The sequence below is a fragment of the Spea bombifrons genome, chromosome 3, assembly GCF_027358695.1.
Source record: "Spea bombifrons isolate aSpeBom1 chromosome 3, aSpeBom1.2.pri, whole genome shotgun sequence".
Lineage (NCBI taxonomy): Eukaryota > Metazoa > Chordata > Amphibia > Anura > Pelobatidae > Spea > Spea bombifrons.
In genome coordinates, this window is record NC_071089.1 from 44,156,140 (window position 1) to 44,180,995 (window position 24,856).

General features: G+C 38.8%; 1 protein-coding gene across 2 annotated transcripts in view; it reads left to right on the top strand.

The window, feature by feature from the left end:
- REPS1 (RALBP1 associated Eps domain containing 1) overlaps nt 1–23,236 on the top strand; it is a 38,923-nt gene extending 15,687 nt beyond the window's left edge. The window contains exons 6-20 of one of the 2 annotated variants that reach the window (XM_053461051.1): nt 6–162; nt 3,247–3,310; nt 7,019–7,173; nt 8,176–8,294; nt 10,384–10,464; nt 12,864–12,951; nt 13,634–13,735; nt 14,566–14,638; nt 18,395–18,513; nt 19,417–19,481; nt 19,892–20,071; nt 21,324–21,413; nt 21,534–21,682; nt 21,905–22,010; nt 22,850–23,236. In XM_053461051.1, coding sequence (XP_053317026.1) covers nt 6–162; nt 3,247–3,310; nt 7,019–7,173; nt 8,176–8,294; nt 10,384–10,464; nt 12,864–12,951; nt 13,634–13,735; nt 14,566–14,638; nt 18,395–18,513; nt 19,417–19,481; nt 19,892–20,071; nt 21,324–21,413; nt 21,534–21,682; nt 21,905–22,010; nt 22,850–22,918 — 1,617 coding nt within the window. In that variant the 3' untranslated portion in view covers nt 22,919–23,236. The remainder of the gene's footprint in view (nt 1–5; nt 163–3,246; nt 3,311–7,018; nt 7,174–8,175; nt 8,295–10,383; nt 10,465–12,863; nt 12,952–13,633; nt 13,736–14,565; nt 14,639–18,394; nt 18,514–19,416; nt 19,482–19,891; nt 20,072–21,323; nt 21,414–21,533; nt 21,683–21,904; nt 22,011–22,849) is intronic. The other variant, XM_053461052.1, reaches the window with a different exon arrangement.
- Nucleotides 23,237–24,856: the final 1,620 nt, after the last annotated feature.

Sequence of the window (24,856 nt, forward strand, 5' to 3'; positions counted from 1 at the left end):
TCTAGGACCAGACAACAGTACGCACTGTGGCCTCCACCACAAACGAAATTCGTAGACAATCCAGTAGTTACGATGATCCCTGGAAGATAACAGACGAGCAAAGACAGTATTATGTAATTCAGTTCAAAAACATTCAGGCTGATCTGAATGGCTTTATCCCAGGTAAGAGTTTGTGCAAAGGCAGATAATGGTTTTGGCGCATAATGTTTCACATGTGTAACATGAGATGATGACGGGAATTTGCTTTTCACGCGTGTGTTTTTATGTAATCGCTATGCTGTTCCAGTTGATTTTTTTTTTTCTTTCTTTCTTAACTTGTATGGGCAAAACCAATATTTTTGCCCTATAATGTGGACAGCATTGAGCGTTATGGGTTCCCCTTTGTGCACTCTTGTTTTTTCTCTTTTGTGGGGTCAAGGGCTGCCTCACACAATGTAATCATCAGAAATCTTATTGGTGGGAAGGCATTGTTATCTCAGCAATCACTTTTCTCACATGACAAACCAATGCACATGAGGATTAGTCAATACGACTGTTTTCTCTCTACATCATGATGGTATAATGAAGACAGTGGCTTTTTGAGATATATATATATATGTGTGTGTGTGTGTGTGTGTCAAACTAGTCTGCCTTACTTAAGACTTAAACTAAACTTTATATCTAGGAGTGTGTGGGATTAGTGATTTAGTTTATATAGTGCTATTATATTCCGTGGTGCTGTACAATGTATGTAACAGGAGTTGCATGTATAACCTTCAAACATTGCTGTGAATTTCCTGTGAAGCATTGCATGGAGTTTGTTTTAGGGGGAGTTGCCTCTGAATTGAGATGAACAAGGGCAGCATGAAAGTGACAACATGACCCTAGTAAACGCTGTTGTCTATTTTTAGTGCCAACTGTACTAAACTTGAAAACTTCACAGCTTGGAAAAGATAATGTGCACCTTGCAATATTGGCACTGTTATTTCCAAAATAGATGGAAATCCTGCATATGTTTCCAAATCAGAACACAGAAAATAATATATTTTGGGGTACCTTTCTTCAGTTGGTTTAGTTTTATGGAAATATTTAGCACAGAAGTGTGTGGGGTTTTTTCTTTCAAATTACCTTAAATTTTTTATGTATTCAGAATATGTTATAGGTTACATGTATGCATATAATATCAAAAGATAGTGGTTTGTCCTGAATAAAAGTGTGTGGATTCAGCACATTATAAAAAGGATGATTATGGTTGAACAAATAAAAATGCAAAATTATTTTTATATAGAGCAAACATATTATTTTTTTTTTCAATTTGTATTTGGTAGTTGGTTAAGTATCTTAAATATTATTCCAGGCAACTCGGTTACGTTTTTCATGGCAATCATGGCTTCTTTGGTCATGTACACTGGTAGCACCCAGTGATTAGCAGCTTAACTGGCGGCTGTAGGTGCCGATAATACACTGCATAGTCTGAAGAGGAGGAGAAGTAAAAAGGAGGTAGGGGCACCCGGGCACAGCAAAGTTTGAAGCTTTTGTGACATCATGAACACCTACCCGTGTTTTTTTTCTTTTCTCCTTTAGTAAGTTGGTATAGGTAGGTGTCGCATAGACAGCAGGGGCCACTCCCTGCCAGCTTTACCACGTTAGGTTCGTGTTGGGCGTAAAACGGTTAATGTACGTAAAAAAGCAACTGTACCTTAACCTCAAACTTTTCTTGCTGCCACCATGAAATTCAGTTTAAGTTAAATACCTAAGGAGGCTTCGGTAACCCCCAGAAAAACCCAATTTAGTCAAAAAGGTAAAATGTCCAAATTACAAAAGCTGTAACATTCTGTCTCCGAAAGCTATGAATCTCAAATTACCAAACTGATTAATTTATATTTAATCTGAGTAAAATGGTTCTTATACAAAAGTAGTGGTAAAAGAAGACATAGAAAAATGTGTACTAAACAGTATAAAAATAAACAAGTATTGAGGGTGTGGCTTGTTGCAGCTCCGGGTCCAAATGGAGTTTTTTTAAGCGTAATCCTTGAGCAATTGTGGCGACTTATCTAGGTAGGATGGCTTCAAACCACAGTAAGAAATAAAATGAAAGCGTTCAAAAAAAAAAAAAAAAAAAAGCTTATCATGGTGGTGTGGAAGTACGTTAGGCCTCTGTCCCCTATGAGGAAAGAGATAGATGAACCACCAGTGCCTCTGTTATCTAACTTGAAAACTGATCTAAAAAAAGAAATACAAAATATGATTGCTTCTATGCAGAAGAAGGACCGCTTCTCAGAAACCAAGTTTGACCTAAAAAAACCTTAATCAGTGGTGACACTTTCCACACATGCGTACCGGTGACTGAACATACAGATACATGCAGCGTTTATAGAGCCTGGAAATGACAGGGGATTAGTGGATCACCTGCAGGGCATTTAGTTGGGGGTGTGGGGAAAGGGGCAAATGCATTTGGGGGAATTCTGCAGAAATTATATTTTTCCCACAATTTAAATGGTTTATAAAATGGAGACAATGCATTTTTTGTTAATTGTTTTACTGCTTATTATTACTATGAAATGCAGTAATCTTGTGTAAATATTCTTATAATTAACTGGTGGTTCCACTTGATCTTGATTTTACCTAGTATGAAAAAGTTGTATTGAATCCCATGTTTGTGTATAATATATAATACTAACAAGCTAAAGCCTCCATTTGAATTATTGTGTTACAGCGCATGGCAGGTTTTTTTTTATTTTGCGCTCTCTGGACGCAGAAAGCAAAAACAAAACCTTCCAAGACCAAATATCTGTACGGTTTTGCCAGTCTGACTTCTGTCACAGTTATTTCAAATGTCTGCAGTTTTCTAGAGGGTTAGGTAGTTTAATTTTGCAGTATGTTTTGCTTTTAGAACCTCTTCTCACTGTCCTTTTGAATTCAAGTGCTCAGCTACAAGTTTGGCTGGGTTCTTGGTTCTGATCTGCTTCAACACTTTATCTGGTGTGTGTAGAATTGCTCTGAATGGGTTGTTTTGTATGTAAATATTTTAAATGTCCAATAAACACAATTTTTGTGGTGCAAGCCTATTAATTTTGGGGTGCCCCATAAACATTATTAAGCATATAGCCTGGAGATGTGGCACTATTAATGATGCAAAGCAAGGGCTTTCAGTCAGGTAAGGGGAGTACGGAAACATTTAATGGATGCATGTGGGCTTCATGCTTATTAGATGGTCACCAGTGTGTATGTATTTTGGTCAGGTTGACATTATCTTATGCTTTCTAGGTTCTGCTGCAAAAGAATTTTTTACAAAGTCTAAACTTCCTATCCCTGAACTTTCTCACATATGGTAAGTTGTAATTTTGTATTGGCAACATTGATTGCATTTGACGATGCCAGTTTGTGTTTTGGAAGTATTAATTGTGAAAATGTGTGCCTCTTAAATTATGGGTTGAAGGTTTTTTTTTTTGTTTTTTTTTGTAGTTCATGGTTTCTATTTTCATTAGACTAACAATTAGTTGCTTGTTTTCCCCTACATTTGTTTTCATTCTCCTTGACATGTTCACAAATATATCAGCAGAGTCATGGCAAGGTGTGCAGCTGCCCTGATTTTAATGACTATTGCATAATATTAACTATAATTCATTTTACATGATTACTCGCCTACGCTATCATCTGCTGTTTGAGACGCTAGTTCTCTCAACATGGAAGCCTCTTGAAGAGCGGAACACTGCACTGATGTTACCCTATAAATATTTTTGCCGTAATGTCAAATATCCATACGCAAGACAGATATTGTCACAAAATCGGCAAAACATGTCTATACCTACAGCATTAGTGTGGCTTAATATATGATGCTTCTGAGATCAGCTTGGGCTTAATGTCTGACGTTCATCTAGGAAAGGCACTTCTGAACTATAGAATTAAGTGTAGGAACATTAAGCATACTGAATATAAATATTTCTGGAAAATCAAAACACAGGAACTAAGGAACCGCCATGTAAAACTCTATGTAGTTTTTCCTGTTTACGTAACAAGCAATTATAGGTACCCTACCATGTAAGTATGCCGTACACAAAAAGTGGATGATCCAATTTAAATTGGCCCACCACCTGAAGGCTTTTGGTAGCATTTGCATAATGGTTAAAACCTTTAATATAGTCTGTAAGTATGCTGTCTGCTTGCCCCCTGAATGTTACTAGGCATGCTGTGATTCTCAGTAAATGCCAGAGCAGTCTGATATCTTCTTTTAAAAGCTAGCAAAGTCCATAAGAAAAATTGTTCTCCACCTACATGACTGTAGTTATTCTCACGATGTCCAATATAGTATAGTCCAGGGGTGTCCAAGTTTTTGTATACGTGCGAGGACCGCATTCATTTTTCACTGTGAGAAAATATGGCCTTTAATAAGATATGAAATGTATACAGAAAAAAGGGAACCCAAATTCCACGTGTAGAGATGCAGGTATGATATAATAAATAATAACAATAAATACTCCCCAAATAGCAGCTTCCAACAACACTCTTCCTCAGGATGTTAACAATACAGTAAGACAACCATGGAGCGCATATAAAAGGGGAGAAAAAGAAACAACAATAATGGTGCAGTATGAACACACAATTAAATAAAAGGGGAGGGTGTAAGATCCACTCACAAACACTTGGAGTAAAGCAAGCTCATCAAAGGTTCGGTAAGGTATCAGCAGAATTTTAATTTCTTCTAAAATCTATAAAACAAGGAGACCAACAAATGGTGCAGTATCATCACTGAAAACAAGAATAGGGAGGTCTGGATGCACTTACAGTTGGTCGGAGCACAACTATAAATGAAATAGTGTGCAAACACGCAAATAAAACCAGAAATCAGTCCCAAATTCGTTGTGGTGATGGTGAAAAAGCTCTCTCAACGCGTTTTGCCAGTGGTCCACTGGCTTCTTCAGGAGAAAATATCAAATAAATGAATGTATACCGTCACTTTATTCTCACTGACGGTATACATTCATTTATTTGATATTTTCTCCTGAAGAAGCCAGCGGACCACTGGCGAAACGCGTTGAGAGCTTTTTCACTGCACCATTTGTGGGTCTCCTTGTTTTATAGATTTTAGAAGAAATTAAAATTCTGCTGATACCCTACCGAACCTTTGATGAGCTTGCTTTACTCCAAGTGTTTGTGAGTGGATCTTACACCCTCCCCTTTTATTTAATTGTGTGTTCATACTGCACCATTATTGTTTCTTTTTCTCCCCTTTTATATGTGCTCCATGGTTGTCTTACTTTAATAAGATATGCAGAGTAAAATAAAGTAAATGACACAAAACCTTTACTTTTCCTCTCACTGATTTCTGGGCCTAGAAAGTTTTGTGACTACAAATTCAGGATTCTGGATAAGTAAAAATGAAATAGTTCTATTTATTTTAGGGATGCACTAAAATGAAAATTCTGGACCAAAACCAAACATTCAGGGTTCACTCAGCTGAAACCGAAAATGACCCCCCCCACACCTTTAAAAATAATTTAAAAAATCCCATACTTTTAATAAAAGTAAGTTACACACCAAAATTGTACAAAAAAATATATAATTTGTTAACAGCAATCTCAGGCGTACCCAGATTCCAGCATGCACTGGCTGGCTGGGCATGATAGGAGTGTGATTGCTGTCAACAATCATATATAAATATTGTTACTGTATTTTTTGTCCAATTTTAGTGTGTTAACCACACTTTTATTAAAAGTAACACACAATTGGACAAAAAAATAAACAATATGACTTGGCATGCTAGGAGTGTGATTGCTAACAGCAAACACACTTTTTATACCCAGGCAACCAGTAAATGCAGGAACCTAGGCATGATGGGACTGTGATTGCTGTTGGCAATCACACTCCTATCATCCCAAGTCAGCCAGTACATGCTGGTACAGGGTGGCTGTAAGTGCAGACCCCATACTGCTGGCAGCATCAATACACAAGGTGGACAGCTAGCCAGGTTTCAGCATGTACTGGCTGACTTGGCATGATAGGAGTGTGATTGCTAACAGCAAACACACTTTTTATACCCAGGCAACCAGTACATGCTGGAACCTAGGCATGATGGGACTGTGATTGCTGTTAGCAATCACACTCCTATCATCCCAAGTCAGCCAGTACATGCTGGTACAGGGTGGCTGTAAGTGATGTGCAGACCCCATACTGCTGGCAGCATCAATACACAAGTGGGGCAGCTAGCCGGGTTTCAGCATGTACTGGCTGACTTGGCATGATAGGAGTGTAATTGCTAACAGCAATCAGTCCCATCATGCCTAGGTTCCAGCACTTACACATCCATGCTATCACACACACAAATTCATTCATTCACAGATTCATTCCCTCAATCACGCATACTCATTCAAACACCCTCCCCCACCCCCTTACCTGCACTACAGCTCTCAATGGCGCTCACAGACTTCAGCAGGGGTCGCGGCCTCCCTCTGCATTCTCTTGTACTGTACAGAGGAAGAAGAACTGGAGTAGAGTCATGTGATATCACATACATTCACGTGACTCCGCTCCCTCTGTGCAGTACAATAGACCCTCCCACATGTAAGCAGCAGGGCTCTTGTGATCCTGGCTGACGATCAAACGCGGTCCGCACCTCGAGGTCCCGCGGGCCGCATTTTGGACGCCCCTGGTATAGTCTCATTTTCAGCATGTTCCTGTAAAGATACAGATTGCACGTGCATAATCATTCAGCCAAATAAGTTACTGTATTATTGTTTAACAGATAAAGCTTCTTCTACCCCTGTATCATGCAAGTCTAATGTAATGTTCTGTTTTTGATACACTGTGTGCTTGAGACATGAACTAACTTCTGGGATGCCAGATGTTTTCTTTTGGTTTAGGAAAATTACTTGTCCCATTTATAGAAGAGGTTCATGTCTCTGTGATCTAGGCATGGGATTATAGTTTTACTAGCAATATTTACTTGATTTTTGCGTTCTTGAATGTAAATGTCAAAATTATCTAGTTCTTCTTTTTTTGCTTGATTTTATTGAAACAAAAATGTGCGTTATATTTTCAGGGAGCTGTCAGACTTTGACAAGGATGGTGCACTGACATTGGATGAGTTTTGTGCTGCCTTCCATCTTGTAGTGGCAAGGAAAAATGGTTATGATCTACCTGAAAAACTGCCTGAAAGCTTAATGCCAAAACTCATAGATTTAGATGATGCTGCAGGTACTATTTTAAGTTTCATACATATTTAACGTTTTGACAAATAATGAGCCACTCTTAAGAATCAAGGTTAAGACCTCAACTTCAAGGCTGCCTTTAATATTGATTGGAGCCTGGGCAAGCATTTGATTGGGCCACTCCCTGGCATACAATCACACCCTCCACTCCAGCACCAAAAAACCCACCTTGTGACCCTGCAGTGACTCTGTGTGAGATATCCTCATGCCACACGTGCTGGATAGGGGAGTTGTGCAATACTATTTAGAAAACAAATTGTGCAGGTCCGTTGAGTGACCTGAAACAGACATGCGAGTTGTAACCAACGCAAGATTGCAAGCTTGCGAGCAGGGCTCTCTCCACCTAATGTATCTGTTTGTCTTAATCTGTCAATTCTCGTCTTGTCATACCCCTTGAATATATGTATTGTATTAAGTGCTGCGTAAATTGTCACTGTGCCACACCTCTTTCCCTCCATCATATAGTTCACATATAGATAAAAAATACAGATGGAAACACATTGTAGGTATAGATCAACTGAAAAACACATACAAACCCTGGATTTGTAGGTATTAATAAATAACACATGAAACATAGCATTGCAGGTACAGAGCAACTAAACACAAAACCAGCTTTGCACTAGCAAAATCCCCATTGAAGGTATAGATCAAATAATGCATGGAAACCCAAAATTGCAGACAGATCACAGGTAGCACATCCCAGAAGCCAGCCCTAGCACCCAGATTAGCTGCATAGGACTTGCCATCTTTGTCCCCAAACATCCTGTCTGTGCCATCTATGCTGCCTATTTACATATCCATGCTATCCCACACACATGTTCATTCGCACATACTCATTTATTCGCACCCAGCCCCGGTTGCAGTTGGGACCGCGGTGGGCTCAAGGGTCAAGAGGCAGCTGCCTCTTTTGCCCCGCTTTTAACATGGCCCAAAAATGCTTGCATGCATGTGCGTTGTAAACATTAACACAGCATGTATATTTTTGAAGCTGGCGATCAGTCCGGTGATGTTGCATTCTCAAGTTCACCTGCTGAAGCTCCTCCTAGCAAGTCCCCTTCAATGCCATCTCTGAACCAGACGTGGCCTGAGATGAACCAGAGCAACGAGGTAAGGAGAGTTGCTTAATGTATTAAATCTGTCTGTGCTGCCATCCCCACTGACATAACATGTACTAGGTATCATAACTGGGTTCCTGTCACAAATACAAGTACATGTTTTGCTGCCTTTAATCATAACTTAAATCCATTGGTACCAGTAGACTTGGCAGTGTGTATTGTTGAGGCTGAATTTCTCAAATGCTCCTAGAAATTACATTTTCTGGCTGCTCCAATGTCAGAGGCAGAAATTCTAAAATGCCTCAAACTTTGTGGCACTCCCCACACAGGTATATATGAATGGATCTGTGTCCTGTTCTGTCTAGCATATCCAGCTAAGATCATCAAAGTCACAGGCAACATATCCTAAACAAAATTTCTGCCACAAAGGATGCTGCTGCTGACAATTTTAAATATCCACCACAAAAATACATATTTAATACAAAGCTTTGACAATTGTGCTTAAACAAAATGTGTGCTTAAAAACGTGTGACTCTGCTCTTACTCTTGGTAAACCGAGGTCTAATTGTGACATAACACTTATTTTGCTTTGAGAATTTCACCTGTTTGGCTGAACTGAGTTGCATTGAGATTCTGATTCTTAACATAACATTGTGTTAACATTAACATTAAAAAAGCAGTTATGCAGACAACACAGGTTCTTCAAAGAATAAATTCCTCCATTGGCTGCAACTTAAAATGCAAAAAAGAAACGTTATACTAACGCTAACTTTCTTGGTATTCCCAAATGTATGGTTTCTGCTTGTGTCCAGCCCTGAATTAAATCTGCAGGTGAAACTGGATGTTGTCATTTCTGGCACTGTCTGTTAATTTTGAATTGCGAGTATTGTCCAAATTACTGTTTAAATGATCACACATGTAACGTAAAATATTAACAGATGGAAAAATATAGGGAAAAGTCACAGTAATCCAGAAATCTTTTTTTTGAAATTTTATTTTAATAAGCTCTATGAGGTAGGGATGTGCATACTAGTTTAACATCACTTGGATTATTGATCATGTAACAGCAAACGCAGTAAACAAATCTAGGATTCACATCATGAGTACTGCTGACATAAGTATCTCTTCCTATTTTTTCTTTGCATGACTGGTTTGCTTTGGTGATTATTGCATGTTTCCTTTCTAAAAAAAAAAAAAAAAAAAAAAAAAAAAAAATAATGAAAGATCTGTGCCATGAAGAATAAGTCCCACATATTAAGGCAAGTTCTAGGTATAAAGAACAAAAATATCAGAACTTCAACTTTTCTTTGGTCCCTAGACAGCAGAGAGCCTTTCTCTCTTCTCCCTTTTGTGTATCTATGGCTGTTTAAAATTGGCTGCCATCCAAATACTTAGTAGCCTTATATTATGAGCAGAAAAGATGGGAATCTTGCAGCTATTTATGGACACTAATATAAACACTGTTTTACAGTATACAGCATTGCATCTGTAGATGTTAGGACAATTGCAAGATACTGTGTGAAACAAACTAAAACCAAATATATGCCTTGGGTTTATCGAGTCTTCAGCAAATACAAATTAAGCCCTTCAATGAATTTTCATTTGCATATGACAACACATGGTTGTGTTACAGAGAAAACCGAGCCAATAGATGTTTATCTAAAAGTATATAAGCAATTCTTATATTAAAGAATATTGAAAGGTGGAGAAGGTGGCTCTAAGTACTCTGATTTAAAGCGCAATGTATTCAACTTGGCTGTATAATTAATTGCACAGCACACACACATATATAATATATATATTTCTATAATATATATGTGTGGATATAAAAAAAATGCTTTCTCGACTTATGACTCTAACTTTATGCTGTAATTTAGTAGAAAGTCAATAAATTCAATTTTGTGCGTATACCATGGGTTGCACTGACAAGTTTCCCTTGACATTTAAAAAAAAAAAGTGTTTTCTGACCCACAGGCCAAAATAAATAGTGCCTCGTTGATAACATTTAAGATTGGGGCCTTATAGAAATCTTGAGTTGAAATATTTAACACGCCTTACAGTGCAACCCATGAGTGTTTCTGCTTGGATCTTTTTCCTCTCCTCTCTTATCATGCTGACTTATGTCTCCTCTGTCTGTTCAGCAGTGGGAGACATTTAGCGAACGTTCTTCGAGCTCACAAACTCTGACCCAATTTGATTCTAACATTGCACCAGCTGATCCTGTAAGTCAATCACTTAGCTTGCTTGTTTTAAAATTAATACTTGTATTAACATTGGGATTGTGTAATTTTTATAGTCTTTTTCTGTTGCATGATTCAGTGACTACTGCCTACGGTGAACACTTAATTTGTAGAAACTTAGATGGAAAACATTTAATTGTTCTTTTTCTTATAAATTCTATCATCACATTAGGCCTGATTGTTTTGTATTTAACGTTACTGCTGGTAGAACTGTAGATTTAGGAATAAATATTTTCTCTGTATAATAAATACATCCAAATGTCCGTTATGGGCCAGTAAAGGTTTTTCTTTAATTTACTAAATGTTGATATAACATGATTTATGCAGGTATACTTCTTATGTGGTATTTTTCCCCATGCTTCTCAACTCCAGAAAAAAAAAAGTATATTATATTCAGTTTGTTCCCCAGTTCAGTGTATTAATTCAGTGATATTTGGTGTTAGGCTTCTATCTTGTCGTCTTTTTCCCCCAGTACCATACATTTCAAAAATGTAACGCTGTATGTACGTTGTTGCAAGGATATGCTCATCTCTCTGTTAATGTAATGATTACATATGTTATGATCCATGTATAAAGTAGGTATAGAGGCAAAAGGTGATAATTGTTGACCTTAATTGCATGCACCTACCCAGAATCCCTTGTGGTTGTGGCAGGGAAAAACGAGCCTTCTGGCTTGTCTGGTGTCTGTAGATGAGTGTTTTAATAATGCTTCTACTACCACCTTAATTTACAATGTTAAGATGTAAAGATTACCGTATTTTCCCGAATATAGTCTTTAAAGTGGGGGTGCGGCCTATATTCGGGGTTTAGCACAGGAATGCGAAATTCATATCGCCAGACGCCCGGGACATGCAGTTCCAGGCGCCGGTGCAGGGGACCCGTATCCTACTCTCCTATGCGCTCAGACAGCCTCCCCTGCCAGCACTTTCCACAGGGGGAGTGCCGGCACGGGAGATTGTCTAAGCGCATCCCGCAGACGTTCACCGGCAGCGGCAATGCGCGTAAACAACCTCTGCTGCCGGCACATCTGCTTGATGTGCTTTAACAATATCCACATATTACACTTAGAATTACAATTTTTCTTTAAAAAAAAAAAAGCACCTAACTTTTAGGGTGTGGCCTATACTCGGGTGCAGCCTGTAATTGAGCCAATATGATATATGTCAGAATCTTTCTTTTAAGCAATAACACCACAGCATAATGGGTCCACTATAGGCCTTTTTTCAGTACACTTCTTTCACATGCTTAGGAGTGCTCATTTTGTTTAAAAGTGGATACGCTCCATTAGAAATAAGCAACAACCAGTGTTATCTCAAAAATTGTGTTTTTTAATAGCATTTATGTGATTAGCTGCTGCTACTCCCACTGGTTCCACTTTACCTAGAATGTACAGAAGATACTATAGTCTGGGTTGTCCTCTGTTTAGAAACATAGTTTTGTGGGAAAATCTTGATCTGTGGCCATTATTGCAGTTAGAATCCCATCATGCTAAATTTCAAAAAAAAAACTGGATTTGGAAAAAAAGTTATAGAAACCTTGTAATATTTGCGCTGTAACTGCCAAAATAGATTAAAATCCTAGACATATGGGCTTTTTTCCAAATCGAGACAAGTTAATATATTTTGGCTTGTTTTTCCCCTATAGGCACATGTTGTGTAAAATGTATTTAGACGTAAAACTGTGAAAAATGCATTTTTTTAAAATACAAAATTCATACAGAATGTGGCTTCAAAAGCCCTACATGTGCTGAAAAAAATATTCAATTTGTGTGGGATACCAAGAGGGGCATTAGAGTTGAAAACAGAAGAGCACCAAATTGCTCTGATCCTGGACCAAATAGCTGTAGCCCTAAACTGATTAAATATAGTATGCGTCGACATTACACACAGAACCAAAAACATTAGGCATGTTGTGTTTTAGTGGTGGATAGTTTCATGTTTTAGGGTCTGTTTCATCAAGCTGTGCTCACTAGATTTAATCAAGCCTTTCAGTTACTTGAGTATCGGCTATAAAGGGCAATTGATGGGATATGACTACATTTTAGTGCGTGCAGACATTTACCAAAATACTGGAAATTTAATTCAAAAGCTCATGCTTAGAGAACAGGCTCTATGGGGCGAGCCATGGTGTCTGTGACTTTTCTACATACTGTACTTTTTGGATGTCTGTTATACTGTAAAATGCTAAGTATATCCGTTGATGAGATAAATAAAAATATACAGTACGCAGTATTCAACTCATGTTCAGTAAATGTTTTGGGTTTACCGGTTTACAAAATATCAAGACTATAGGAATCAACCAAAATTTATTGGCTTATTTAACATTGCTGATGCTTTCTCAGTACATTTTATAATTTTATTTCTGAATTATTGCGTTTTCAGGATACTGCCATTGTTCATCCTGTTGCTATAAGAATGACTCCAAGCAAAATTCACATGCAGGAGATGGAGCTAAAAAGAACTGGAAGTGGTAAGGGATCCGAAAGCATCCTTTTTGTTTTTGCTTGCTTCAGCAAAAAAGTTATGTCACAAGCTAGCAGCCATGACAGAAACTCCACAGTTCTATTGCTTAGTGAACTTCTGGTTCCCTTATTTTAAAAACATTTTTCAGGTAATTTTTTCTGTTAATATTAGTTTGGTGATTATTTACAGAGGGGATTTGGTGCAAAGTTTTAGACGTGACCTTATCGCCTTAACCCTAGGTATATCTGTTAATGGTAATAAGACCAATTTACCAAGTACCTGTACATAAGAAAAATCAAATGGCTAGAGTAATAAAATATATAAAAAAAGGCCTGCCCTCAGGATTTGTGGGGCCCAGGGCAAGTAGAATTCACATGGCCATCACATGGTCACTTTGCGTACAGGAAGGCTCTCGCTCTCCTTCAAGCATGTGCTCTCTGCAAGTCTAAAAGATACATAGCAAAGTTACGTTTCTGCTGCTCAGAGACCTGGAATGATCTCGAGCCTCCGGGAGTGCAAAAAGCAGTGAGAGTGTAGGATCCATGGCAGGAACCAGCTTGCCCCTGAATAAGAACATTCCTGGATCCCTACAACCACTTTAAGTGTTTAACTGTCACTGAAAAGATAGTGTTGCCAACCACACAAGTTTAACAAACTATAGTGTTACCTGTTTTTTGGTTTTTTTATAGATCCTACAGACCCCACAAGTCCCCTGCACGTAAAGCCACAAGAACTTTCTGAAGAGAGTAATCTAAGTTCTTCTGTGAAATTTGTTTCTGGGAATCCTGTTGGTAAGTAGTGGCACCGTATATTTTTTGTTTGTACAGCAAGCAAACTGTTTCTTTCAAGTTTCTTTCCTAGTGGCTGCCTCCTGACATCATTCTAGCAGCACGATTTGCCAGAGGTTCTATACAGACCTTGATGGAACCTCTGATGACCCCCCTACAGTCTAATCATGGGTACTGCTATTAGCAATACACAGCTACAGAGCCCTGCTTGCTTATTATTCTGTTATTAGTTGCAGTGGGGTTTAAAGTGAACTAGTACTAGTGTAGTATGTATGTAGTAAATTGTGTGGGTACACTAAAAGAGTGGTTCAACAAACTTATAGAAAATATTACTAGTCTCTCTTAATGGTTTAGAACGTAAAATAATTCGTTTCCTAAATTACACTTAGGCACCCGTTTTTGAACTTGCGAGTTAAAATTGTGCTTAAGAAAGGTGCTCAAAAGCATTTATAGGAGTTGAACAACTCTCTGGCTTGGGGTCATCACTAGTGCCCGCTTGCAAGAAAAACTGAGAGGACTGAGAGTTTGTATGCAATTCGAAATGGTAAAATAAAATGCGTAGGTAAAGAAGAGCAGCTCGGAAGAATAGCACCTGAATAAAGGGCCTTAATAGAACATTGCAATAGAACAGTTCTATAAAATGCTGCTTGTCTCCGTGCAAATGTTACTCTTTGAGATTATGCTAAATTTATGATATTAGCGTGTACATTTTTATTCTCTTTAATGATAACCAGCAGTACCTTTAGTTGAACTTGTAACTGAAATGTGAAAACTACATTTTTTAGCAATTGTTTTTTGGTAACAAACCATTTTCTATTGTTTTTGTTTTGTAGCTGATGGTTACAGCAGTTCAGACTCCTATAACTCTGATCCAGAGGAGATTGGAAATGTGATTACCAGGCAACAGTGAGTGTTCACCTATTAAGTCTGGTTACAGTATTTAGGCCATACAGCACTGTATCATGTTCAGAATTCAGGATCTGCAAACTAAACCTGCATGTTGCCTATGCTGAAATATTCATGTGTACAAATGCAGACATACAAAACTATATATATATATATATATATATATATCACACATACATATATACATATACAGGCCCGGACTGGGACAGAAATAAATATGGGCTGCTCAGGCTTAAATGCCCGGGCCTATTTTATTTATTGTTAAAGCCCACCCTTCATGTACCATCTTTGCATTTAATTCTTTGCATTCTCATACGCATTCACACTACCCCCTCTCTTCATCTTATCTGCCCCTTCTCACTATGTTCCCCCTTTTCACTATGTAACCCCCTTGCCCACTTCTCAATATGTACCGCCTCTATCTATCCCCTCTCCCCCTTTCTCACTATCTAACCCCCCTCTGCCCCTTCTCACTGCACCCCCCTCCCTCACCATACTTACCTTGTTGCCAGAGCAAACAGCAACTGCGACCGCGCCTGTGGCAGGGCAGGATTGACTTAGGGGCTGATGGAGCTGCAGCTCCAGGCCCCCACCTTAAAATAGGCCATATAAGACTGACTGGTCCTATATGGCCGCATTAACGCAGAGCCCCTTAAGCCCGCCGCAACTACCCCCTCCTAACTATCTACCCTCTCCCTCTTTGAAGTTCACTTACCTTTCAGGAGTCCTGCGGTGGGGGTGCAAGGCCTCTGCCTCCCAGCTCTGCCACTGTATGGAACAGCATAGAGTAGTGGAAGTTAGGATGTACTTTTAGAGCATAATTAGATCATGAAAAAGACATTGGAAATGGTACAGCATAACACCCATCACTCTCACACACTTATATACCAATCCACACACGTATATACCAATCCACACATATATACCAATCCACTCTCACTTAATGCTTTCCTACCTTTCCTTTCTTCTTTCAGCTTCTTTTCCTCTTCTTCAGTTCTTCTTCCGGGTCAGAGGGCACGGACAGCGGTGGGCGCGGCTTCAGTGCTGTGCGCCGGGATCTGACAACAAACCCCGGCGCACAGCAGCTGTTGCCGCGCGGATCACAAGGGAGCGGTATCAGAGGTCTCCGATACCGTTCCCTTGCGAGCCTGCTCCTCCAGCGGCGGACATTACTGTCAGTCTCTGGAGGGGTGCCGGGTGCTGCAAGTTGGTACCCCCTGATGAATGGCACTCGGTGCGGACCGCCGCCCCCTGGAGTGTGGCGCCCTGTGCGGTCGCACACCCCAAAGGTCGGCCCTGCTCTAAGGGGCCGGGAAGCCCCCACCAGGGCAGGCCTTAGGGGTCTGCGGCCGCACAGGGTTTAAATTAAAACGTCGGGGGTTTTTTTTTTTCCACTTTATTTAACATCCTCCATGTTAAATAAAGTTAAAAAAAACTATTTAACATGGAGGATGTTAAATAAAGTTAAAAAAAACCCTGATGTTTTAATTTAAACCCTGTGCGGCCGCAGACCCGTAAGGCCGGCCTTGGTGGGGACTTCCCGGCCCCTTAGAGTGGCGGACCCGGTCGCAGTTGCGGCGGGCCTAAGGGGCAGGTGCCCCTTATGCCCTGCGTTCATGCGGCCGTAGGTAGGTTAGGGGCCTGGAGCTGCAGCTCCATCAGCCCCTAAGTCAATGCGGCCCTGCCGTGGTGTGCCCGATGGCCGGTCCGGGCCTGTATGTATATATATATATATATATATATATATATATATAATATGAATTAGGAGTGTATATATATATTCTTCCTAAAACATTTTTACATCCTTATTTGGTTGTAATCCACTTTCTTTATTTTTTCATAGGGGTAAATTCTCCAAAATTCTAGTGCACATCACTATATATAAAAACATATAGAATAATTTCCCTCTTACAATGTTCAGAGCAGTCACTGGTCCTGTATGTAGGTTACCCTCGAGTTTGACCGGTCAGAAGACATCCCTAACCACATCATATAGGGTTGTTCTGTGACTGCTCTGAAGATTGTAAGTCTCTTATCTTTACCCACCACTATTATATTTATCATATTTATTACACTATAAGCGATTTTGTTGTTCTGTGCTCTTTCCAAGATACTTATACAATTTGAAGACTTGTATAAAGGGAAAGGGAAAGTAATTTATATGTTTTTACCCTATTTGATGTGCTATCACGTCTTTTTCATGTTCTGGCATTGTTTGTGAAACAACTGTGAAGTTTCTCTCTCGTTTTAGCAGCACTCATGCAATTTCACCTGTAGTGAGTTTATAATGTTACAGTAATCCCACCCCAATATCTGCACATATAAGCACGTAAATTTAACTTGATTAATGTATTCTCTGGAGAGAGTTATGTCCGAGATTCAGAGGGCTTTATTTTGTAAATAAACCCCAGAGTTTGTTTTCGTGTACTAATTCGCTCTGATGATTTGATTCTGATGGGGGGTTGGTTTAGTTATCAGGCATTCATAACAAAATTGGTACACACAAATTCTTGTTTTTGCCAAAATGTCTGACTAGCTCTACTTATTTTTATGGTTAAATAGCAATCCTTTGTATTAATTTAACCCTTTCATAGTACCAAGGGTATTTTCTTTCCTAGAAACGGGGGGGGGGGCTTGCTATTTTTACAAAATGTTTAATCACAGCTCACCTTTTGTATTGTTAGTGTACAGACCAAATCTGTTTTTAAGACAAATAGGGTTCTCATTTTTAGACAATATTCTTCCATGAAACATATACAGTATAAAAACATTTGAATATTGTAACTATTGATATATTCGGTATGAGACCTGTCATTACTACAAATGTATATCCAACAACTCTCCTGAGTACACTGACATGATGTAGATGGGATTTGTTTTGTTTAAAAAAAAAGTTTTGAGCAAGACCTCCTTTGCTTGTTATATGAAGACGAAATGCATATCATAATGTGGAATAGGCATATCGCTAACCTAAAAATAAGACAAGACCAACAAATGGGCAAAATAGTTGTGCTGAATATTTCTTACCTGCAGTCAAATTCTAAGTCACACAGTGTCTTTTAGATTTGTTTTTTTATGGGATTAGGCAAATGTTATTTTTTTTTTTCTACTTTTTTCAACTTTTCTTTTGCTGCTTATTCAACTTTTCTATTTTTAAATTAGAGGGGTACCCCTCATGATATCATCACATCACTATATTCCCTATTTTCAAATCTATTCAAACTCTGATCTAAATTTGTGATCAGGAAGCGGGCATTCGGACTACTTTTTCAGTATGTCATAGTATGTCCTAGGGACCTAATGGGTTAAGTTGCATAATTCTAAAAACTACTTGGTGTGTATTGTGTAAACAGGGTGGTGCCTTGATGGTAAGATTTGTGTACATGTGACCTACCTGATATCTTAACCAACGCCCTAGTAGGTGCTTTATTTCTATTATAGCTTGGCTCTCTAAAGTTAGTTGCCTCTACCCTGTAGTTTAATGAGATGAATTCAATGATATCTAGTGACCTATAGTCTAAACGTCAATTCTGTATACTACTGCTTTATCAATATAAGATGCAGGTAGAACTAGTGTTTGCCGGTAACTTTCTAGTTTCCAGTTGGTAACAACATTTCAGCATCTTCCCCAATGGATTATTTGTTTTTTTCCACACTAAGCAATAAAACAAAAAAATCCCACTTGACTGGTATGAGACATTTCTCTGTTGATATTAGAGGATCTGATGCATTGTAGTTGCCTGTTTTGCTTGACAGGTCTCATTCAGGCACTTCTCCAGACAGTACTGCTCCACCTCCACCTCCTCCAAGACCGCAGGCCTCGCATTCACGATCATCATCCTTGGATATGAACAGAACTTTTGCAGTCACCACAGGTGAGTAGATATTTTGCTTTTAGTTAAGGTATTTTGAATAATAAGTTTTATTAGTTGGGTTAGGGCAACATCATTTTTAGTTTTGTTCAAAAATTAAGTATAAGGCATTTTCTGGGAAATTAGAGATTTTTGTTACAATGCTGACTTTATTTCAGGAGTCTAGTAGTGACATGAAAGGAAACAGAACTTAAAATTTAGAATTCATTACTGGAGTTGCGTATTTGCCATGCAGAAAGGATGTGAGAGAATAGTCAGCCACTTCATAGTCTGCCTTACTGTGTGTCTCCGCTTGAGAAATGTAAAATTAACCCCTTAAGGACAATGGGCGGTCCCTAAACCCATTGAAAACAATGCATTTTGAGCCTGTACATGTACGGGCTTTGTCATTAAGGGGTTAAAAAAATTGAGATGCTTTCAAGCGGGGATGCACCGTAAGGTAGACTATGAAGTGGCTGTCTGTCCTTGGTGAGCATCTCACATCCTTTGTATGAGTTGAGGATTTGTACTATTTCCCAGTACCTCCTTACTCTTCCCCACTCATGAAACCCATGGGATAGGCTGCATTTTTTGTCCTTTAAAAATGTTGTTCTTGTAACGTTAATATGCTCAAGTGGACATTGTTAGTTTTTTGGGGGGGGTTTTGGGGTTTTTTTTTTTTTGTTTTTTTTTTCAATTTTATTGAATTTTGATCAAATGCCAAACTACACAGCTTGCTTTAAGTTATGTCTCCACAATAATGCCCATATAGTTAAGCATAGGGGGCAAAGTCAGCTAGAACTTTGAGTCTATTAGTATATACCAAAGACGTAAATTTAAGTTAAAGCAGTGGACAAGTTACTGTAATTATACTTGTGAGAAGAGGATTCATTTCATGTTAAGCAGTTACCTTATCTTGTTTAACAGGGCAGCAGCAAGCTACTGCAGTCCCGCATCCTCCTGCTGTTCCTCCTAGACCCCTGCCCACCCAGGTACAGTAACGGTACATTACCAATCGCCAGTTTTGACATTATACTTTATAAGCTTGCAAAGATAGAAGAGAAGACTGTAACAGGACAGTCATGTTGTACTCTACACTGTATATACGTTTATAATGTTTTAAATATTTACCAGAATTCACCTCTCCTGTTCCTAATTATGTGATTTAGTTTTTTAAAAATATATATATATATTTCATACTTCTTTGATATGTGAAGGGGATAAGGATAGAAGTTGGAAGGAAGTCTGCTTTTTCATAATGTTTGTAGAAATTTTTTTTTATGAATTGATGTCTTGGATAGCAGGTTCTCTGTTATGTAATGGTGCACATGAACTTGCTGAAAATGTGACCCCCCCCCCCCCCCATACAGGCACCTAGAGTTTTTGTACTCCTTCTCTCCAGACTTCAGGTACTCATTCACACCGCTCCGTGGATTCAGAAGGTATTGTGGCTCATTCTAGCACTTCACCTCAGCAAATTCCAGAGCAGCCAAACTTTGCAGACTTCAGCCAGTTTGAAGCATTTGCTTCGTGTGCAACAGAAGAACCATCTGATGACTCTGAGAAACAATTGGACGTACAGGTTTGTAACGCATATTTTAAAAAAAATATACCGTATTGGCCCGAATATAGGCAGCACTTTTTCCCCCCACTTTAAGTGGGGGTGCGGCCTATATTCGGGGTCTAGCGCCCGACGCCCGGGACATGGAGTTCCGGGCGCCGGGCAGTCAGCAGGATTAGGATACAGATCCCCCGCAGTGGTGCAGGGGACCCATATCCTACTCTCTACGCTCAGACAGCCTCCCCTGCCGGCACTTTCCATGGGGGCACGGGAGATTGCCAGCACGGGAGATTGTCTAAGCGCATCGCGCAGACGTTCACCGGCAGCAGCGATGCGCGTAAACAGCCTCCGCTGCCGACACGTCTGCACGATGTGCTTTAACAATCTCCCTTGCCAGGAATTCCCAGGAGGGGAGTCCCGGCAAGGGAGATTGTTAAAGCACATTGGTCAGACGTGCCGGCAGCGGAGGTTGTTTACGCGCATCGCCGCAGCCGGTGAACGTCCGCACGATGCATTTTACCTCTGCCCCCAAGACTTACCAGAGCAGACTCCAGGGTGTCTTGCGGGGCCGGCAGGGGACATCCACGCAATACGCGTATACAACTTCCGGTGCCGGCACTTCCGCTGGAGCTTTTCCATGAGTGGGTAAGTAAGTATGGGTTTATACATTAGATTGGTTTAAGAATAACTCCGTATCCTGTGTTAAACTGAGGCTAAAATCAAGTATTTGCTGAAAGTGTGCTTTCGATTAGCAGGCAGGTGACAAGTTTTATCTGCAAGAAATGTAATACTTTTAAAATGAGTATATTTCAACAAAACGCTAAAATGTAATGGCAATGCATTTTAGAAACCAAAGGACACCAATTCAATGGGGGTAATAGTGATTGGCAAACTTTTCCACTGGACATCCAACAATAATCATAGTCATGCAGTCCTTTTTTGTGAGGCCTACTTTATAGTCCCCCTCTTTCCCCTACATACTGAAGAGAGATGCATGAATCTATAACTTTATGTATAGATGTGGTTGTTTTTTTGGGGGGTCTTGTTTTTGTGTTTTGTAACACAATACAGAAGAGCTTTTACATTTAATTTTTTTTGTTTTGATGCTTTTTCTGCATACACCATCGTTGTTGATGCTACACTTCACACTGGAGATGATTCATAGATATCATGATGCAGCTGCCATTGGTCTTTGCTGTTTCCTTACTAGCCAATCACCTGTGCTGTCCAGATCAGCGATGGCTCATGTTTTTGATATTTTTTTTCCATACAGGCTGAAAAACCATCCTCTGATACCGTACGAAATGCCAAGTTAAATGGCCGTGTGGAAGAAAAAACTGTGTCTGCAGCCCCTGCCAATTCAGTATGTATTACTTTACACTTAAAAGCTTAAATAAGTTTACAATTTTAAGTTAATTTTTTTTTTTCTTCACAACAAAAGCATTTTTTCTCCCCATTGAGCTTATTTCTAATCTGGCCACAGGGAAAGGTGAACACCCCTCTTGCACCCCCTCCTAAACCTGTCCGAAGGCGGTTAAAATCTGAAGATGAACTTAGACCAGAAACAGAAGAACACAATCAGAAATCAAATGTCGTAACTACTGTACTCCCGCCACAGCCATCTATTCCACGGTACTCACTCAGAAAAATCAATAAATTAAGATAATGCTTTTAATTAGCCTATGTATTGATGTATGTATTTGCTATGATGTATGTATTTGCTATGAAATTGTAGAGCAAAACATCTATCTATATTATGCTTGCCCTATTTTCCTTGGAATGTTACAAATGCTATTTCTTTGCTATATGCTCATATCCTAAGATATGTTTATTTTGATCTATTTATGCCTCTAGATCAGCTGGAAAAGATAAGAAGGCAATTCAGGCTTCAATTAGACGCAACAAAGAGACCAACACAGTGCTTGCAAGGCTGAACAGTGAACTACAGCAGCAGCTAAAGGTAGCACTCCTTACTTGCCAAGGTCTTATGTTATGTGGGCACACAAATTATTTTGCCCTTGTTTTATCATATTTACTGCACTTTCCTTTAGCAAACGATATACATCATCACTGGTATATGTGAAATGCCGGCACTATGTGTCGACTTCTCAAACCCAGTGACTTTTAAGGAATACCAGTTAGCGATGGATGGGATATAATATGCATTGCTTTCTGAGGCGAGACATATGTTACAATAAAGTAATGAAGTTCTTTGCTCTTAGTAGATCCTGGACAGATCTGTTTTTAGTTCACCCTCAATTTCAAAATTTTACCCAAATATGCAAAAAATATTTCAACATATTAATGTTTTGATATTATCTCTTAATACGTGTGATGGGATGACCAGATAGCGTAGTCGTCCTCAGATATTTCTATGTTGAATAAGAATTTTATAGTGCAAAGTACATCTTCAATGTCGCCATAGCCTGTACTTGACCATTAGAGCTTTTGCTTTTTGGAAATAAAAGATGACTTCTATTACTCAGAGAAGAGAAATTTTCACTGAGGTCCATTAAGTGCATATCATGCTGCACAGGTGGAAAGACCACACCAATTGTTTCATACATTCCTACTACAGCTTCAGTGTTAATGGGCGTTTTAATAAAGGGAGAGTTCACAGGATTGTCTACATTTACTGCACTATACATTATGAAAGGGCCAACCCTAGTGAGCTTAAGCTGCAGGAAGAGTTTGGCAGACACTTCATTATAGTTTAACGAGTGATATTTTTTCTCTTTACACATTACCTTTTCGCATTGTACAGTCAGTTCGACCCTTTATTTTTTGTTTTTGTTTAAGGATGTTCTTGAAGAAAGAATTTCTTTGGAAGTTCAGCTGGAGCAACTTCGACCTTTTTCTCACCTTTAGAAAGACTGCCGCTAACTGTGAAATACAGGCCTACCCTCAAAACTGACCCAGAATGCCAGCATCCTACCATGCATTCAGCATTATAATGGTGTGCCTCTCTTGCGTCTCGTACATCTGCCATATTATCCACGTGACTTAGTCACAAAAGAATATTTATCGGTTATGTTTGTGGACATTGATTCATGTATATCATTCACATTTTCCCCAGTTAAACCATGAAAAAAATACTAACCTTAAACATGTTGATTCCTTTAAGAATGAAATGAAAGACTGGACAGATAATTTAATAACTGTTAAATTTCAAAAAAAAAATTGGTGTGTGCTGTCAGACAGCACAAACCTTTCAGATTTTTTCCTAGTCCCATCATAAATGTCTAAGTTTACTGTTCACATCTGATTAGAATAACAAATTTGTTTACGCCACTATACAGAGAGCTGGAGTTGCTAAACATCTTGGTATGAGTTTTAAGAAATTACCACACATCCAACAATTGACATGGATGTTCGCAAAGGTTTCGGTTTGAAGTGAGATTAGGAAATATGTGCAGTGCCTTTTAATTAATTACAGACAACGAAACATCTTAGAAACGCTGGAGATTTTTCACGATAACAATATCCATCTTGTATTACGTTAAGATGTCTGCTCTTCTACAATCAAATCATGCCGTGTTTGTGCAATTTCTCAGTAAGACCGCATTGATTTATTAGATGCTGCGTTTAATGCAGTAAATATATTGATACATACTGTGCACCCTTCCTCTCCACAGCCAATCAAGGACAATAACCTTACCTTCAGTATAGCAAACGCACCAAACTTTTAAAGCATGGAAATAATTCATCAACTATTTGGAATATAAGACAATTTTAAGATGCTTTTATTTTCTTAAAAATCAAAACCTTGTATTCCAAAACTATGGTATACATTTAAAGTAACCCTACCATAAAACCTCCAATCAAAATATAAGCAGTACTAACTCCATAATCATGAGCAGATGCTTCACCAATTGCACGTCTTAAGTACTTTTTAAAAAAAATATTATTTAAAGTATTTAATCCCATGAGTATGGCAGGTTTTGTATCTGCATTGGCCACTGTAAACACTGAAAATTCAGCCATTCCCAAAACAGTATGTCACAGAAGGTTTCTGTTTCATTAACCCTACATCAAAAGTGGGCATATTCCTTTTGATGGATAAATGGGATTACTTAACAGCAAAGACCTTCCTGAGACTATCCTGCTATTCAGGTTTATGTACTGTAAAAGGGGTTTGTTCTATATTGTATGATATACACCTTTTGATCTTGTATGTAAATTTGCATTAAAAGCTGACTAACAGCAACTATTGTATTTAATAGCTTATTCTGGCTGTGGGATCATAGATGTTAAAAGTGCATGGATGTATCTCAGCAGAATCAGAACTAGCAGAAGTGTGATTTTTACACCAATAAAACAGCACAATATTTTAATTTTATGACTTGTTTTCCATTTCTTTATACAACCATGTTTTACAACAAATTCAAAAAAGTAATTTACACTAGGACTTCATATGGCACTGAAAGTACGCACCTAAAATAAACTTGGACACCTCTGCACTGCAATCATGACTTTTGCGGCTTTTGAGTTAAAAGTATCTTGCTTCCTAAGGAGATCTACAATTTATGACCATACATATAGAGACACCTGGCAATTACACCTATATGAGCTTGTTCCAATTCAATTAACATGGGCATACTAGAAGAGTAGAGGCTGTTATAACTGCAAGTGTTTTTGAATAGAATGCCCAACAAGCACATATAGGTGTGATGGTCGTGTCCACATACTTTTGCTTATACGGTGTACATGAAGGGCATCCCAATGTAACAAGAAGTGACAAGAAAGAAGCTGCCACTCACATTTCCATCTGACGCATGCCTGAAGTGATAATAAGCCACGTAATCA